The sequence below is a fragment of the Diadema antillarum genome, unplaced genomic scaffold, assembly GCF_040938485.1.
Source record: "Diadema antillarum isolate AM-2024a unplaced genomic scaffold, OU_Dant_1.0 scf00000024, whole genome shotgun sequence".
Taxonomy (NCBI): Eukaryota; Metazoa; Echinodermata; class Echinoidea; order Diadematoida; family Diadematidae; genus Diadema; species Diadema antillarum.
Window position 1 is genome coordinate 2251460 of NW_027270913.1, and position 19681 is coordinate 2271140.

The following is a 19681-nucleotide window of genomic DNA, read 5'->3' on the forward strand; positions in this document are numbered from 1 at the left end:
AGTTTACTCTTCTGGGGTAACAATTTTATGCGTGACTCGTTTGTAAAGAAAGGTGGGCATTATTATTTTTTATTGAACCAGTTCTGTTCTACTTCGAAGCAATTCTGTACATGATCATGGAGAATGATAGACAACAATGGGCAACATACACCGTGGTTCAACGCAGACAATGTTCTACACTATACCATTCCCCACACATAGTGCCCGCTGGGCATTTATAGATGAATACATAGTACAGCCATAGGGTTATTGTCAAAAAATTACAATAGGGCTAGCTTAAAGATACAGAGTCATTAAAGTAATGAGAATCAAAAACTCAAGAACTAACGGAACTCACCTTCCTACATATAGATGGTAGACTTAAAGGTTCGCATTCTGTACTGTACGTATGGCATGTCAATCGGAATTGTGTCACTTACGCAACAGTTCACATAAATGCACCCATCAGCGGACACAATGTTCTCCCAGGTCATCGTCCTTCCACGATGACGTTAATTATTGACAGCTTCTTATTTCAATCGTACGCTTTAATGTGTGGATTCGGAATGCAGAATGCCGAAGTCTTGTAGCCACAGTGATTATTTAGCTTTGCATCCAAGATCCTTGCTAGGGTGCAAGTCGAACAAGACATGTTATGGAATAGGTAATGTAGTTGAGTAGATGGGTGTTGTTTTTTTTTTTCTTATGGTCTGGATTTTGTTATTGTGGTACAGTGTATTATGTTAGCGTCACTTTGCTCTCGGTGTCGGGCTGTCCGAGCTTCATTCCGCCTAGTTTCGTATAGGCCTGCTTGTATGACGTTGACACGTGATTACCTGGCGTCACACTTAGACAAGCTGTACTGAAATTGTTACACCATTCCCTCATTCCTTGTTTTTATTTCATAAAGGGAACATCGCGGGATACATTTTTCTCAGTTAAAGAGTATCTGATTTGTTTTACGACCACTTATATCATGGTTCAGTTATTAATGAAATATTGTATATCTACGTAGCAACTTATACAGGTCAATTTTTTAACCCTCTCTGTCCCAGGGGCTCTGGACAGTATGTACAACGCTATGGGGTTTTCTGTGCCAATTGGTAATTGGAGCACAGAAATGGTTAATTAGAAATTTCCATTGAGACCTGTGTTAAAATTCAAAATTCAAAAAAATTCTGTAAAATAGCTGGGAGAAATGAGGTGTTTCATCTTCACTAACCTGGATAAGTAAGCTATACCCTGTCATCCATCAAATTTCCAAGGCGGGTTCTGCAGCTCAAGTTTACTCTGTCCAAGGGTCCGCAAAGCCAGACTACGAGTTCTTTTCACTCAAAAAAAAAAAATCACCTATTTTCCGAACATGCACCCAATGAAATAGTTCCTTCAAATTCCATGAGAAAAGCATTCATCTTCAAACCAAAATGCAGTTTGTAGAGGAATTCATACTCAATATCTGCAGCTATTCAGTTTTATGCCAAACTACTTTTTTTTTTCTTCATTTATTTTGATATCTTTGGTACGAATTTGTGAAGGGGTCTGGGACATTCCATTTTATTTACAGCTATGAGCCCTATATAGTAGAGGTCATATTTCTATTATAATTGAGTTTTTAACATCATAAATGTGTTTTTGATGATATTTGCCTCTACATCTGTATGAGAAATTGCACATTAAAGGGTTGTAAAGCTTCTCTAAGGGACACTTTTGAAAATGATGCCCTTTGGGGTTTTTTTTTTTAAATAAATCTTGCAGTTTTGATTAGTTTTTCATAGATGAATACATAGATCCAGGCAGTTATCCTTGATTAAGGGGGTGTCATCATCACCTTATTGCCTACAAAGTACTGTAAAACGCTTTGATTTATCAAACAGATTAACTTGACGTATTTTGAACTGTGTCAGTGGTAGCCCAAACAAAGAAATACATTAAAATGACACAATCAATAAAATCACAAGTTGTGTGATAGTGATGACTACTATGAACTAAGATCTAGTACCACAAAAACATAATAAAACAAATTGTATTTAAGCAGAGTTGTGGGGGGGGGGTAGAGAAGGAGGAGGAGGGGTGACGGGGGTAGGGGAGGGGAGGGAGGGATTTGACAGAATAGATCAACATAAACCAGCAGAGTTTGTGTGGGATGAATACTTCCCATTGACTTGTGTGCATTTCGTGCATTCTTTATAGGGCTCACACGGGTAAATAATTCCCCATAGAGACGTGTGTTGAAATTCAAAATTCAAAAAATTATGTAAAATAGTTGGGAGAAATGAGGTGTTTAAAATTCACTGACCTGGATAAGTGAGCTATACCCTGTCATCCACCAAATTTCCAATGCGGGTTCTTTAGCTCAAACTCTGTCCAAGGGTCTGCAAAGCCAGACTACGAGTTTTTTTCACTCAAAAAAATCATTTTTCGAACATGCACCCAATTTTCCGAACATGCACCCAATGAAATATAATCCCTACAAATTCCATGAGAAAAGCATTCATCTTCAAACCAAAATGCAGTTTGTAGAGGAATTCATACTCAATATCTGCAGCTATTCAGTTTTATGCCAAACTACATTTATTTTTTTTTTCTTCATTTATTTTGGTATCTTTGGTACGAATTTGTGAAGGGGTCTGGGACATTCCATTTTATTTACATCTGTGAGCCCTATAGTTGAGGTAATATTTCTTAATTGAGTTTTTAACATCATAAATGTGTTTTTGATATTTGCCCCTACATCTGTATGAGAAATTGCACATTAAAGGGTTGTAAAGCTTCTCAAAGGGACACTTTTGAAAATGATGCCCTTTGGTTTTTTTTGTTCTTTTTTAATAAATCTTGCAGTTCATTATTTATTTTTTTTTCATTTATTTTGGTATCTTTGGTATGAATTTGTGAAGGGGTCTGGGACATTCCATTTCATTTACAACTGTGAGCCCTTTAGCGCGATATTCTCTGCTGCCCTCTACATTTCAGTACAGGAAAACTCGTAAACAAGCATGAAAACGCCAAGGGGAATCAAATATATCGCTCCAAGGATGGATTCCCCTTAGGATACCTGGTTTTCACACGGAAATCCCCCCCCCCCCACGCCCCAATTGTGTATAAATATATATATATATATATATACATATACATATATATATATATATATATATATATATATATATATATATATATATTGATAGGTGTGCCCCCTCGGGAGAATCTAAATGATTTTTGGTGTATATACAAAAATTAGTTCAGAATGCAATCTTTACCAATAAAGTTGCATTTTTTTTTTGGGGGGGGGGCAATGTTAATACTGAAGACTGATCTTATGAAATGCAATTCTCAAAATACTTCACAAGAATTCTAAAGAACAGTCATATCTGCTTCTTTCTACTGTTAATTTCCACGCCAGCCCATGTTACCGATCAATACCCCTATAGATAATACTGTATCTTCTGTAATCATAAATTTGTCTGAGGAGGGGGAGGGGAAAAGTCTCGATGAATTTGTGTGTCTTTTTTGGAAATGGTTTCCAGATTTCTATAATTTTTGTGTGCGTTTAAAATGTTGCTTTGCATTTGTCGGGTAACTTCCATTCACTTTACCGCTGATAATTTACGGTTACACTAGCTGGATTTTTTTTTTTCTTTCTTTCTTTTCTCTATTTTTCCTCAGTTTTAAGATGGATAAGGTCTGATATTAATCCACATGAACACACATCACAACTGTATAACGGCAACTGACACTGCAATCAACTCAGGAGATACAACAATTTTCTAAAGAGGCAAATATCACGTTAGGTGAACTCACTTCCCTGCTTTATTTGAGAGCAAAGAGGTGAATAGTGCAAGGAGCTAAAGTCCCATTCAAAAAGTGAAAATATAACCTCTGGCATGACAAGTGAGAAAGATGACAAAGCAGGAGTAGAACATAGTGCAAAACACAAATTCCGATGAAAGTTTGAATTCCTTGCCACTTGGCCCTGCGATGAAAAACGCATGTACAACAATAACCATTATTATCATCAATTAATATGAATGTATCCATTTGAATTTCAATGCGAATGCGAGTACGAAGCTGCCATAGATAATGAAAACATAATAAAAGACATGATAAGCTGTTCAATCGATGTAATTTCACATCATCATACGACTGAATCCTGCCGGAAATACTTCACTGTAAACCATCGAAAAGATTCAGACCAGCACTGGATAGCACGCGTTGTACGGACGATGTAGTGCATTTCTTTACATACACATATAAACTCACATACATGTATAGCCTAATCTTATGTAGTTGTACTGTATTACAACACACAGCCAACCTAACACAACTTTCAGATACATATTACCAAAACCATGTAAGGTAAAAACATTAATTAAAACTACCCAATTATTCAACAAGAAATGATTATCTTGAAGTATTTCTTTTTCTTTTCATATTTGATTTTTTTTTTCACATTTTAATGAGCGTCATTCTCCTTCAGTAGTTAATTCTCACAAGATAAAGTACTGGTAGTTCAAAATATCTATAAATATACATTCCCCATAACACACAAACGGTAAGCATCAATGCATCACAAAAATTTTGATATCTATTGCTAAAAGAGTTGGTCATAATGATTATGACACGTAATAGGCCTATAAGCTAAAAAGAACAAATGGCATCGTAACACGCAACATGTAATACAATGTAGATGTACGAAATCGCCGACATAAAACCACGCTACTTCTGTGCAAGATACAACGTACAGCGTACTCATACAATGTGTAGAGCTTGTGATTGCGCTTCGACCGAGTTGCTTTTGGAAGGGTTAAATACATTGTACTTTTTAGAAGTCTAATTGCACAAAGTTACACTGCTAAAATAAGCTAGTTAAGAGTTTGGAATTCATGCCTGAACACAGGAAAATAACAAATATTGGTAAAGTAATATGCATTGTTTTATTTATTATTATTATTATTATCATTATTATTATTATTATTATTATTGTAACGTGAAAAGTTGTCTTCAAACTAATGTTATAGATTTGCAGATCCCCCAAAAAAAGACATTATTTGACCTTTGGTCTGACACAGATGAAGCTGAAATTAATAATAAATACCGCAATTCCAGTAATCCTTAAGTGAATTGGATTTAATTCCTTTCGTCATTTCTAATTCAATTTAGAAAAAAAATCCTTCACTTTGATCGTGCCAAAATTCCACTGACACGGTAAATTACATCACCAATAATGTGATTCTAAAAACACAAAATACTCAAGTTTTTACCAGCATTCTGGGAATATCTATTGCTGGGGGAAAGGAGTGTAAAGTATCAGTATAATTACACCAGCCTATGAGGGTGCAATGTGTAAAAATAATCTCTTTATTGTAATAATAATCATACGCTATATAAGCTGCTTTCTCAGCATTACAGATATCTTCAGTACATCACACAAGCTAGAAATGTCGCTATCATGGCGACTGATATGCCTGCGCCATGGCATTGCTCTCTCAATAGGTCTAGAGTGCGTGTTGACAATGTGAGACGACAAATTCACATAATTGGCAAAAACTTAAAGTGGCATGTTTGTAACAAATTTGTTGAGTTCTTACTTTCCTTGAACTACAATGTACATTTCATTCGGATGGATGGCCTAATCAAATAAGAGAGCAGGTATTTAGGAATTTGAGCATTTTTACTTGCCCTCTGACCCCATGGCCGACAATTCTTCAAATATTCACTAACTGGTAACATACAAGATAACATCCAGACGGACGGACAGACGGACAGACAACCCGAAAAACATAATGCCTCTGGCGACAATTCATGGCAGGGGCATAAAAATACAACACACGTTTCTTCAATATCTAACTTGCACGTATATGTATTTGTACATGCAAGTGCAGTACTCTTATGAAAGGATCAGTTCGGTCGTATAATTAGGTAAAGGATAGGCCCAGTCTTTCCATATCAAACAAACTCATTTCCATACTGCGTACCAAGTTACATCTACAACACCTCTTAGTGTGATGAGCCATGTACTGGTGCAAGAGAAAGAAACCAAGGCAATACCATGCAAAAAGAAAGAAAATATGTCATTAATAATGATGAAAATAAGACACAATATAGTTTTCTTCAACTACAAAATTACATTCATTCAAACCTCTTGAATTACTCAAATTCAGAATATGCTAACTACAACTGCATGCATGTCACAAAATGTCATGGTTATTTTATGCACATGTGGAATTAACACTGACAACGTTATTTTGTAAATACACATTCTTCCTGCAAACAAGCAAAGGCTAGAGACATTAATGCACATGTACACTGTACTGTTTATACAGAAAGCGATAGGCGGTCGACTAAATAATGCATGTGCAACAATAATTGAAAAATCTCATAAAGTTTAAAGGAATCTCTTTGCTAATCATGAAAAAAAAATGCATTTCTGTAATTCACCACACGGTATATGCCATAAATTGTGTATCAAGAGTACACTTTATTGTGAGTTTGGACTTTTAAGGCAATTCTGAGAGTTGTTGAATGTGTGATCGAGAACCACATTGACGGAGGAGGAAATGAGAAATATTCATTTTCAAGAAAGAAGTTTCGAACCAGAAACTTCTAAGAGGATTAGAGGATTTAAGATTTCCACAGATCATTTCGCAAAAATTGGTTGAATGTCAAATATATATGAAAATAAAAACACTGTGAAATATCATGTATACATGTATACATAATTCAACAGGTACAATGCTACTGAAACAGATAATGTCATTGCATGCAGTAAATAGGTACAGTGAGGACAGGAATTGAATCAATGCCCATTTGCTTCTTCCTCTTTCTTGTCATCAGAATTAGGAATCATCTGCTCTTCACCTTCTCTTTCCTCTTCATCTGCATTTACCTCTCCTTGAGGAGGATTCCTTGAAGCAATCCATTTCTTGATGGTAACTCCCAAAGAACTAAACAAAACCAATAATGTCCCGATCACAGACAGCCAATGAGGAACTGTACTAAAGACAGCGAACTCCAAAAGAAAGGCCACTATGACATTGTTACTCTTGACCATTGCTACATAGGATGCTCTCTCCAGCTTAAATGCGAGAGTCATACAGATCTGAGCCAGGAAGCCAACAATGCCTATGAATATGAGGATGAGCCTGTCTCTTCCACATTGAGGGATTCTCCACTCTCCCAGAGCTGTTGTCGCAATGGCAGTCAGGACACCCCCTGCACTGCCAAAGGCCATGATCTGGATAAGAGGATGCACCTTGATTCCTCCAAGCTTCCGAGTTAGGACGAAAACGGTGGCGGCACAGAAGGCACAAAGTAATGCAGCAAGGACTCCCAGAAGGGTGTTCCCATCCTTGCGAGCAGCCACGAGATCACCAAAGAGAAACGACGGCCGGGCAATCAGCACCACACCAAATAAAGCAATCACGGCTAATGCGGCATCAACAAGGGTATACCTTTCCCCCATAATGATCCAAGCAAAGATACCAGTAAAGATGGTGTTGCACAAGAGAAGGGCAGTTGCATCGCCAACTGGGATGTTTTGGTAGGAATAGAAACTCAGAGTCATGGCACTGGCACCAGCCACAATTCTCAAAAGAAGCCATTTCAACTGTGTAAGAGTGACTTTGGGAGGCACGCGAAAGAGGACCAGGAGGGGTAAAGACAGGATTAAGTAGCTAAAGAGACGAATTGTGGCTACCTCGGTGGGAGCAATCCTCCCTGATAGCATCTTGACACCAATGGAGCCAGAAGACACGAAAATGCACGAGGCAAAGGCAAAAATCAACCCTCTGTGAAGGTGTAGGTTCCTCCACAAACAGCCCACGTCCCCAGGCTCCGAAATCTCCTGAACTGAGAGCTTTGAAGAATCCCATTTTGCTCCCTCAAGCTCATGGCTTCCAGATGGTCCCTCACCACTAGAATCGTCTCCTGGAGCAGTTAGCCCGCTGGCCTTCTCATCAATCATCCTATTGCGGACACACATTTTCCTGCTCTTTACACTTCTGCTTTCTTTGCTATTCATCTTTGCCAAAGCACTCAGAAGAACATTTCCACCCTAATCACATAAATTGTCAACTACGGTTTCAGTTACTAGCATATGTTCTTACAACTATACCTCATATGAACAGTGGCTAGTACGAACCCATGCCCACATACGTCCTAGCCGTGACTGATCGTAAGAGAATGGAAGGAAATAAGTACCAATGATACTGTTTCAGATCGCCTGAGCAAATACAGATTAAAATACTTATATTTATATGATATATTAAACAAATAAACACCTTTGGTAATATGTGTAAATCTTTGGGTAATTTCTCTGGCAAAATTTCATTTCACTTCAATGTCATTACAGGCTAAATACTCATTGTTAAACACCGCAATTCCATAACTCTCAACAACAAATACCAGCAAGTGGCGTAGACAATAACATAAAATTCAAGTCACTCCAAGATCAGAAAGTTTGAAAACGTCTCGATCCATGTCCTTTGCATGTTCCCTCCTCAGAAACTTGAAAGCCTCAAGGCAGAAGCTGTGCGGTTCCACTCTCTTAGCCACCTTTAAGAACTGTTTGCTGAGTGAAACTGGACCTGAAGAGAAGATGTTCTGTTGTCCAAGCAACAAAGCAGGAGGGTGATGATGAAGACGCTGTAAGTCCTCTGTCGATTTGGTGTATGACCTCCTCCAATGACGCGTAGGCCTTCTCTTTATCTATATATGGGTATCACCACAAAAACAAGAAAAGAAAAGATGGATAGTGAACTGCAAGTGAGTGAACCTCTAGATCTGTATTCCTCAAACAGTTTTCACCCAAACACTCAGGAACTTCTATATGTATAATAGGAAGCTGCTAAAGGACATGAACACTTTGGGCATCAAATCTTATCTGCACAGCACATTCAGGACCATATTTACTTACGCCGTGCGGACCACAACCACTCTACTGGAGACTCCTTGCCACAAACAGACAAAAAATAATCTACGAAACAAAAAGATAGCACTTGGTTGGCAGAAGTAAGCAGTTTGCCTCAACAGCCATTCTAAACCAAATTGTATATGGGTTTAGTCATTTTTATGCTACCGAATTCAACACACACTAATCCTAACAAACATTAGAATAAGATTTTTGACAAGTGAAATGAGTGGTAGACTTATACAGTACTTCTCAAGATTACAATCAGAATTGGTGCACTATGAAGTATAAGGCTTAGAGCCTCTTGCTATGCAAGCCTTCAATGAACCACAATGCATCTATCACCAAATATACTGTAGTGGAAAAGAGAGCAAAGAAAATGGAATTCCATCGGGATTCGAACCCGAGACCTCCGGATTGCTAGCCCGGTGCTCTACCGACTGAGCTGTAGAAAGCCCTAGTGTATTTTTTCAGTATTCGTCCCAGAAACCCAAAATTCTCAATGCTCGAATGGTCAGAAGCTATCGGGTTCGAATTCCGATGGAATCCCATTTTCTTTGCTCACTTTTCCACTAATAAATAATATTCATTTCCGGTCAGTTTTTCTGTTTGCGTTTATCACCAAATAGGTAAAATACCAGGCTTGTTGATCTAACTTAGCCCTTTTAATCGTAGACAGCACATGAACGCAAACTTCAAGTTGTACCTATGTGCATTGAGCAGAACTCTGAAGAGGTGGGAAAAATCATATTTTTGGTCTTCTAGCCAGATAGTTTCTAGAACATTACATTTACCAGAAGAGGACCACGGCCAGTGATTGCCTTAATAATTTGGAATGGGCAGCGCGGCCAGTTGGTTATTGCAGCTATTGGTTTCGTAGCCTCGTGTGTCATTTAAAAGCTGCATTTTACTTTGGACATGTTGGAGCTAACACTAACCGCACATGCTTGATTGAATGAAATCTCTCGAAAGTTATGTTCTTTGTTTTTAATATTAAAGCAATGATTATTGGTTTGTGTCCCATATAAGACCCATGCTTACACAATGACTTGTTGGTTCACTTTCAACAGCACAGATAACCAACTTCATATCCAGGCCTACATTACTCCATTTTCCTCAATATTTCACATCTTTGATCACCTCCGTGATCGAGCATTTTTTTTTCAAATAATGGCGATGATGATAATAACAATGATGGTAATTATTCATAAAGTGCGAAACCTATATGTACATAATATCATATCCTTTTGTGTGCAGAAGCTTCTAATATGCTGACGATAATCACAGTTTAATGAAAAATGTGTCTTGATTTACAGACTACCCTTATAGACAATTATAGATACTTTTTCTGCCACGTCGTTTCCCCCACAGGAATCAGCAGGTCAACAGTGTATAAAGACATATATTTGCACTATGTTTCAATACAAATGCAATTTTATAAGCACGGTTAATTATCATTATTAGTATACACAATATGTGTGCTCAAAAGCATACATGCTTATTACTGTCTTGTTGGGCAATGTTGTGTGGATTTTACAAAGACTTCTCGCCTACCTTGCACAACTTTCATTTAGAGCTTCTGATTCCAATTTGTAAGAACATCATTTCTCTCTCTGAAATCTCTTGGTTACCTACATACAAACAGAGATTAGAAACATATTCTATACTTCAGACAAAGATACCAGTGCATCACAATAGAGAATGTATGTTTAGATATTCAAATACTTAGGACACTGTAGCAATGGCCCCTATTTTCTCGGTTTTGAACATTCAAAAAATATGATTTTGTCCAACATTAAGTAGTAAGTGAAAATTAAAAGAGCAATCCTTGTTTTTCTATCGACTGTTAAGAGTTATAAGTGCATCAGCAAAATCTTTGGTGATATGCGATATTTAAGGCATATTCTGCAACAAATATATGACTCTACAGATTCAACCTATTCAGTAAACACAAAAATACAAATGAATTTTGTAATTTGCCTTTCCTCCAGCCCCCCCCCCTCCTCCAAAAACAAAACAAAAAACAAAACAAAAATAAGACAAATTAATTAACGAAGAAGAAAATGTACAACTAAGAATGAATTTCCATTCTGCTTATTCAGGATATATTTACAAAACGTTCACAATTATTTTTTTTCAAACATTTCACACAAATTGAAGAAGGGCTCAAAGGGCATCATCGCTTGATTACGGCACATACACTGCACATAATAATAAAAAATAATTTGATAATACACAGTATAGTCATGTGATGTTCAGGGCATTGTGTCCCTGAATGGTGTCTATACAATTCAATAATGATTGTGGTCTCAAGAGTTGTGATGAAACATTTATTTGCATCAATGAATTTTTCTTGGACTACAAGGGGGGGGGGGGCAGAAGTCAACATCTATTAATTATGCTCTCCTGTATTCGGTCCCGCCCCAAAGATACATGTGTAGTTACTGGTACTAAATTCAATTAACTATTCAATTTCCTGAACAATGCTTACCAATGCATCAATGGCCAAAAGAACAAGCATGCATGCAGAAAGAAGATTTCATTCATTCGACATGGTTGGTCTTTGTATTTTCCAGAGCTATTATACACTAGTGATGTTACGAAGTACTTATAATCCTGGAATTAACCAATTTCCCATCCAATTCACTTCAAACAACACTCAAGGCCAGTGGTTCTGGCTCTGCAAGAATGACACTACACAAAGAAGAGTATAGGGCCCACTGATGGGGTCAAATATTAAACAAAGAAATCAGCGCAACATGTACACGTGATAGGAAGTGGCCTACTGGAAGTACGCCTGACTTACGAGCCAGAGATCTCTTGTACACTGGCTTGAAGTGCACATACTGGGAGAGTAACCAAAGTTCTAGTATGCCATCATGCCATACCTCTTCATACACTGTACGGGTATACAGATGTAAAATGAAGAGCTCTTGCAGATTTGCAAAGGAGCTGAACTGCCGAATGTTTAGAAACATAAGAGAAACATAATATTTCACATATTGAAACATGTACGACAAGTTCACAAGTGGTTGAATGTATGATCGAAAACTCCACTGAAGGAATGAAACTGAAAGAAATTTCTTGAAGGACAAGTCCACCTTCATATGCATGAGGATTGAGAGAATGCAGCAATATTAGTAGAACACATCAGTGAAAGTTTGAGGAAAATTGGACAATCCGTTCAAAAGTTACGAATATTTTAAGTATCTGCGCAGTCACTGCTGGAAGAGAAGACTACTACAGTGTATGATGTCACATGCGTACAACTATATAAGGAAAATAAAAAGAGAATTTCACAAAACTTTACTTTTTGAATAAAGTGCACATTTCTTCAACTTGCTACTGACGTATGTTAAGGGTAATACTATTCCCCTGCCTTCTGAAAGAGAGAAGTCGAGTGTTCTTTTGTTATGCCAGAAAAATGGAAATATGTTGAATTTTCTTTATTCTTTCTTTATATCGTTGTACTCATGTGACATCACAAGCTATAGTAGTCTTTTCATTCAGCCGTGACTAAGCAAAACCTTCAAAAATTCATAACTTTTTAACAGATAGTCCGATTTTACTCAAACTCTCACTGACGTGTTCTACTAATATTGCTGCATTCACTCAACCCACATGTCTATGAAGGTGAACTTGTCCTTTAATCTTACGTAAATTTGCAATCAAAGCATTTACATTAATGGAGGCAATACTGTATTTCCATTAGTGTTAATTTCATAAACTTCATCAAACTCACAAAAAAATGTGAAAGTCAAGCACTGATATATGAAATATATAGATAAAAGTGAGAGATAGGGGATGAATTAACGGTCTGTTATCTGCAACCTCACAATTCCTGACACCTTGCCAGTTTTACCAGTTGTTTAGTGTGTACATATTCAATGAAAGTTTCTAGAAAAATACAATTGCACGTCAGTGGGTGTGACAAATTCACGCATGACAAATACCTAAGCTATGCAAAAGAAAGAATAACAGGAAAAAGAGAAAGAGAAAAACAAATGGCTAGAGAGAGGTTATTTCAATATGAATTACGGATTGCAATTACCACATAAGTAGCCATACTGCACTGTATTCACCTTTTGTTTCCTGTTTAAGGAAAGGACCTTTACAGAATTTAACAAGAAAGTCATGCCCTCTATTAATTGTTCGAGGACAATGATGTTGCAGAATGTATAATGATTATCTACACACATAACAGTGACTTCTGTGGTTTCTGTTAATGAACATGCTGTCATTCAGTTTGGATGGCAAGGATGAACCCAGATTCATCCCAGCTGTGACAGATAAAAAGTAGTGAAGTATACAGTTTACTCTTCTGGGTTCACAATTTCATGCATGACTTGTTTGAAGGGAGCTAAATTGATATACATGTACATGTACAATGTATTTCTATTATCACTGAAAAAAAAACTTAAACGCAAATGTGTACTGTACATACATTGTATCAGGTCAAGACCAATCACACACAGTGTGTAATGAGCTGCACAGTTCAATGCATACCAGTACACTGTATATATATGCTATACTACAACATTTTGTATGTTCCCACTGTGCAACCAAGGAGGTATGACCTCCTTGGTGCAACAATGCAGACAGACTACAACCTTTTGGCAACAATAGTCACAAAAATGCAAGAGGAGCTCGCATACAATGCACTACAGAGACAAGGCAGCAGAGGGATCTACAGAAGGTGCATTGTACACATCAAAATAACTCAACACAGTGCCCTAAACTGTATGACATTGGATTGCCACTCATGGTGTCTGAATTTGATAGCCTATAAGTGAGCTGTCTGGTTGGGCTTTAGGAAATCTGGTTATACCTGCACAATATGTACATTTGTCGGTTTTCACTGTTTAAGAAGATATACCGGTACATATAAACTACTTCTAAGAAGAATATAAACAAAACAAAAAAACAACAACAACACAAGTATACATGTTGATATATTAGCTGCATACATTAATATTGTTTGTTTAGTAGGCCTATTGCAGTCATTAATTTGTAAGTGCTGCACCTGATCCCCCATCACCTCACAGACATCATACAGATTGCAGTTCACTCAACTCTGTGTTATCATACAATGTATATCTTTAAGAACAGGAGTACAGTGTACCTCATGAAACACCATGTCATTATTATACTGGGCTTTGTATGAGTCATACCAGACTGGAATCATACCAGAATATTTTCAAAAAGCTGTTAGCTCATTAAAGGTTGGGTTATCACTGCACAATGCATCACCTTTTATAATACTACACAGTCGGCTTCTATTGGCTCCATCATGGACCAACCACTAGACTGTACATCTTGTGAGATTCCACCTGGGGTCAAACATGTCATCAGCACTCCTCCTCGGCGCATGGAGGAATGATAATCAGTCACTCATCAGCTGTCTGATATACTCTCAACTGTTGTCCTGTGTTAATTCTAAACCTATAACCTTGAACATTCTCTTAGCTGCTGGTTGGGTGTCTGCAGAAGCTCATCAGGTAGTGTTCCATTAAAATGTCTGGGCAACAAAGGTGTGTCATGGTGTTTTAAATCAGCTGACATAAAGTGCTCAGTCTGGGCAACAAAGGTGTGTCATGGTGTTTTAAATCAGCTGACATAAAATGCTCAGTCTAACTCTGTATTGAAAAAGCTGTAACCATGTAGGTACTTAAATCTTGTCAGGTAGGCCTACATACTAGCTGTAACACTTTAATTGTTAAAAACTCCTGAGTCACATTTATACCTACACAAGTGATAGTACATATACCTGACTACACATTCATAGTCAAAATTCAACTAGACTGCCATACCAGCTTTGGTAGGCTTACTGTAAATGGCATACAAGTGGTTCTAGGCAAAAATGCCAACTAATGTTTTGCTCTGAACATGTAGTTATTTCTTTGCATGGCTGTATGGTACAGCAGAGTCTTTTCTCACATGCTTGTGCCGTCTATAGGACCAGCTCCCAAACTGAACCTACATGTGTCACACCCTGCAAGCAAAATAAGAGTACAAAGACTGCTTTACCGGTATTCCTGCAATTAAGCCAACAACTTCCTGTGAGAGTGATGCAAGTTACAGAAAGTGTCCGATCTCAGCAAAGATAGGGCAATATGGACTTTGTACGTTTAAAACTAACACAAACAAGTTCTTCAGCAACACATTTATTCAATCTTCTCTGGTTAATCATTCATTCAATGAAAAAAATTAATGGAAACATTCCATAATTGACATCAAGATCAAACAAGTTCCTTTCCTGCTTCATAATCAAGCTCTTACATGCTTTTGACAGTGACGCACAATCAAATTTTCACGAAAAGACTAATAATAACACAGAAGGGATCAGCATTATCAGATCTCACAGAACCATGCCAACGTTGGCCATTTTGAAGGCACATACTGTAGAAGAGTAGTTTCATTCTACATTTACAGGTTCTCCATAATACTAAGATTGTTCACATTCATTATAAGCAACAACACAAAAAGATGTCATTTAAACTAGATCTATGAATCATCCGATTTTACTTTCAAGAATTGTGTTCTTTTGTTTTCTTTCTCTTTTTTTTCATATTGCATGTAAGTGAGGAGAGAGAAAACCCCACAACCAGGAGCAGTCTTTAAAAGACAGACCCCACCACTTTGGCTGGTCATCTCCTTCCATTCATCTGTTTCGTACCTCCAAACTTTGTTTTAAAGTGAATCCTCCTGCATCATCCATGGATGCCAAAAGTTGTCAATGTCCATGTGTTGAAGGCAAATTTCAGAAACTTTGATCAAAATACATAAATCTGAGGTAGGTTATGAAATTCTGAAGTTTTGCTTACATTTGCAAAACAGACCTCAAACAGTCAATATGAATGTACATCTGTAATGCAAATGAGTGAACTGATGATGTCATCTCAAAATTTTCCATTAGTCGTGTACATACACACACATAAAAAGATGAAAATTCAATTTTTCTTCATAAAAATTGCAATATAGCATGATGTTAGCCCTGGCTGAATACATTGTAAGTTCAAAATGATGATCGGTCAGATACATTATTATGGTATGAGACCAGGGCATAATTGCAAATAAAGGAAAAACTGGAAATTTCAAGATTTTTTCAAAAAAGTATCTTATGGCAATTTGTGAGCGATGACATCATGAATAATCTTACACAGGATGATGATTTGACAAGATTCCAAACAATATCATCACTATTGTCAGAGATGTACATGTATCAAACCAATGACTAATACCAGATTGAGAAATTGGTAACCCCCTCAAAATACCAGTCTGTCTCTCACCTATTACACCACAAGAGGTAAACCTTCATGCCAACAGCAGTGAGGCTTTGGAATGCACTCCCTGCAAACATCATTACCGCTTACTGCATCTTCATTAAAGGACAAGTTCACCGTCATAGACATGTGGGTTGAGTGAATGCAGCAATAGAACACATCAATGAGAGTTTGAGGAAAATAGGACAATCCCTCCAAAAGTTATGAATTTTTGAAGTTTCCGCTCAGTCACGGCTGGATGAGAAGACTACTATAGCTTGTGATGTCATATGAGTACAACTATATAAAGAAAGTATAAAGAAAATTCAAGATATCCTCACTTTTCTCACATAAAAAAATAACACTCGACTTCTCTCTTTCAGAAGTCAAGGGAAATAATATTACCCCTAACATAAGTCAGTACCGGTAACATGTCGAAGAAATGTGCACTTTATTCAAAAAGTCAAGTTTTGTGAAATTCTCTTTTTATTTTCCTTGTACTGTTGTATGCATGTGACATCATACACTGTGGTAGTCTTCTCCTCCAGCAGTGATTGCACAGATACAAGTGTACTTTAAAAATTCCTAACTTTTGAACGGATTGTCGGATTTTCCCAAAACTTTCACTGATGTGTTCTACTGTACTAGCATTGTTACCTTCACTCAATCCACATGTATATGAAGGTGGACTTGTCCTTTACAGTGTAAGTGTTTCCAGGGCACAAATATATCCCCTAGCTAGCTCCATGCCTGAGAAAGTTTTTTACTTGCACTACATACTCTGTTCAACCACTCATCAGCTTCACACGCACAAGTTTCTTCACCTCAGCATTTCATACCAGAGTAGAAGACAGAATGCAAATGTATCTATAGTTACATGTACATAAAAGGTACAGTTGTACTCAGTACTTGGTAGATGTCCTCCAAAAGGCTCCATAAACTGGAAAGTGGCTGATCCAGGTTGAGCACACTGGGTGCCCCTTTATTTTTTGTTAAAACAAAAGAAATAAAAAGAAACAACCCAAAAACATAATGCCTCCAGCACCCTTTGGGCACGGGCGTAAAAATTGGGGGTGCGTGCACCCCCCCCCCCCCCCCATTTTTTGTGTAAAGGCGCCTCCTCTTGACGGAATTCCTGGATCTACCTCTGCCGGAGGTGTGTCGTGTGCAGTCAGTCACCAATTAAAGGTGCTACTCTTAATGTCTTATGGTCCTCTCTAATTCTGTTTTGAAAATACCTAAAGACAGTTAAGTTACAACTGAAAAGGGATGGCAGTTCCATTGAATGAATGAATTTCTCGAACTGACAATACCTGCCAGCTGAAGTTATGATGGCAAAGGAGTGTCTAGAACGTTGAACCTTAAAACGATTATCACTCAACACCACACAGCTTCAACAGTTCCTTAGCATTGGCATTGGAGCAATCAACAATATTATGCAAAGAGCTGCAGGAGCTGATTAGTGCTGAAGTACAAGAATCACATATGTAAACAGAAATTCCAAAGAAAAAGAGTGTTTGATCACAATACCAGTATGTCCCATGTGACACAGTATTAGCAAGGGTTCGATGATGCAACCTTCTTACTGGAGCCCTGTTAGCTGTGAAGACAGTACCGTACCAGTAGAAACAGTACTACTACAGTAGTGGGTTTTATAGCAGCTATTAAAACAGCAGGGCATCAAGCATCAATTCAACTGACTTTATTATCTAATATACAAATTATAATGACAGACACAGATTTGTAAAGTGAATACGGCACGACAGTACAGTATGACAGCATGCAGAATGAAAACCTAGTCTCATTTATTAGACTGGGTGCTCTGATCATCAGAGCTGTATGTTGACCATTGTTGTATTAAATTCTAATAACACAGAAACGCAATCGTATACGACTTTTAATAGGTTGTACACTGCTTACTACCACATTAACGCTGCGCACTGTCCAGCGTTGATGACTTTTACCGCGGGTACCGGTAGCCGCTAGATAGGTAATGCAAATGCTGATGTCAATGTCAATGAACGTAGCGAGAGGAGTTCGGGAACACGCAGTCCCATAAATCACTATGTAAATACAGCTCTATGTATGCAATATGCTGATCGTCTCACCTCCCTGATGTTTCCACCCTAGCCAAGACCTGCACCTTGCCTACAATACCAGTATAATACCGCTCGGAAGCTGTGGAGGATGACAGGCAGCTGAGCTGCAGGCAGGCAGTGTCGAAGCGAAGCACCGGACATCATTTACTTAATAGTATAGCGTACGAACAGTAGAACCGCAATGTACCAGTACAGTGCACCCAAGGTCCGGTCACTTTCTTCTCGCTCGTTGTTTACAGAAACGACACACGACTGTTGCGCAAGACTAGTCTAGGTTCCAGACTTGTGCGAAAAATGACCCTGCAGAACAACAGAGTAATAACAGAAACGAGGGGAACGTGTACATCCGTAATGCAGGGGCGGCGCCGCGTTTTTCAAAGTGAAGGGACCAACTTTATGGGATATGGGACTTCTATCATATTTGGGGCTTTTTCTTTTAATGTTAATGGAAGGGGTTGGGAGGGACATGTGGCTGTCACATTTTCTGGTGGCACTTCCAGGGTTGCTGTACTCGGCTGACAAGCGAGAAATGATAAAAAAAAAAACAACTAGAACCGGAATTTGTCAACACTGACAAATTAGGTGATCCGATTTTTTTTTTAATCAATGATTCGAGTCCTGATAGTGTAAAGTCTCAGCTACAACATGTTAAAATCTGAGAGAAATTCACCGAAGCATAAGTAAGATAGTGCTCGATAAAGAGAGTCATGTCAATTTTCACATCTAAAAAATTCCCTCCCATAGAGATAACACGTCATAACGAAGATAGAAAAAGAAGTACATATTTGACCTTTGACCCCACTTTGCACAGACAAGATGGCATCTGAGCAAAATGTGGTTATTTTATGAAATGATCCCTGTAACATGGTCTTCACGTGTGCAAAATATGGGAAAGATAGGACATGTATTCACCAAGATACAAGATGAAACATTTATGACCTTTGACCCCAATTTACATACCCAATATGGTGTCTGATCAAGTAGTTGTTATCTTATGAAATAATGTACGTGACATGAACTAAACATGTGCAAAATATTATGCTGATAGAGCGTGTTTTTCTTGAGTTATTGCAAAGAAACTTGGAAAAAGAAAGGAATATCTCAATACATCGAAGATAAGCTTTAATTTCAACCAAGTTTTTGGACGTGATCCCGACATCAAATGAAAAATAGAGGGCACATTACCAATAGCCCAAAGTCTCAGCTACAACATATTAAAATCTGGGAGAAATTCACCGAAGCATAAGGGAGCTAGTGCTCGATAAAGATAGTCATGTCAATTTTCATTTCCAGAAAAACTGCACTCCCATAGAGATAACACTTAAACTGGTCAAATTTGACAAGATTACATTTAATCCATTTTTACGAGGTGATGCCGTCATGCAATCAAAATGTTGTTATTGCATTAATGAAAGAGTATTTAATAAGCTACATCATAC

At 37.8% G+C, this 19681-nt stretch overlaps 1 protein-coding gene and 1 long non-coding RNA gene across 2 annotated transcripts; both read right to left on the reverse strand.

Annotated features, from left to right (window-relative positions):
• Positions 1–6124: 6124 nt before the first annotated feature.
• LOC139733037 (solute carrier family 35 member G1-like) lies at positions 6125–8039 on the reverse strand. The gene has a single exon (XM_071643884.1). It carries the CDS (start codon positions 7991–7993, stop codon positions 6770–6772), a length of 1224 nt encoding a protein of 407 aa, XP_071499985.1. The 5' UTR covers positions 7994–8039; the 3' UTR covers positions 6125–6769.
• A 3-nt stretch (positions 8040–8042) lies between these two features.
• On the reverse strand, positions 8043–18388 carry LOC139733047 (uncharacterized). Its single transcript, XR_011711060.1, has 3 exons — positions 18252–18388; positions 10436–10512; positions 8043–8679 (listed from the first exon to the last, which is right to left on the reverse strand). It is a non-coding gene; the product is annotated as an uncharacterized lncRNA (long non-coding RNA).
• Between the last annotated feature and the right edge of the window lie 1293 nt (positions 18389–19681).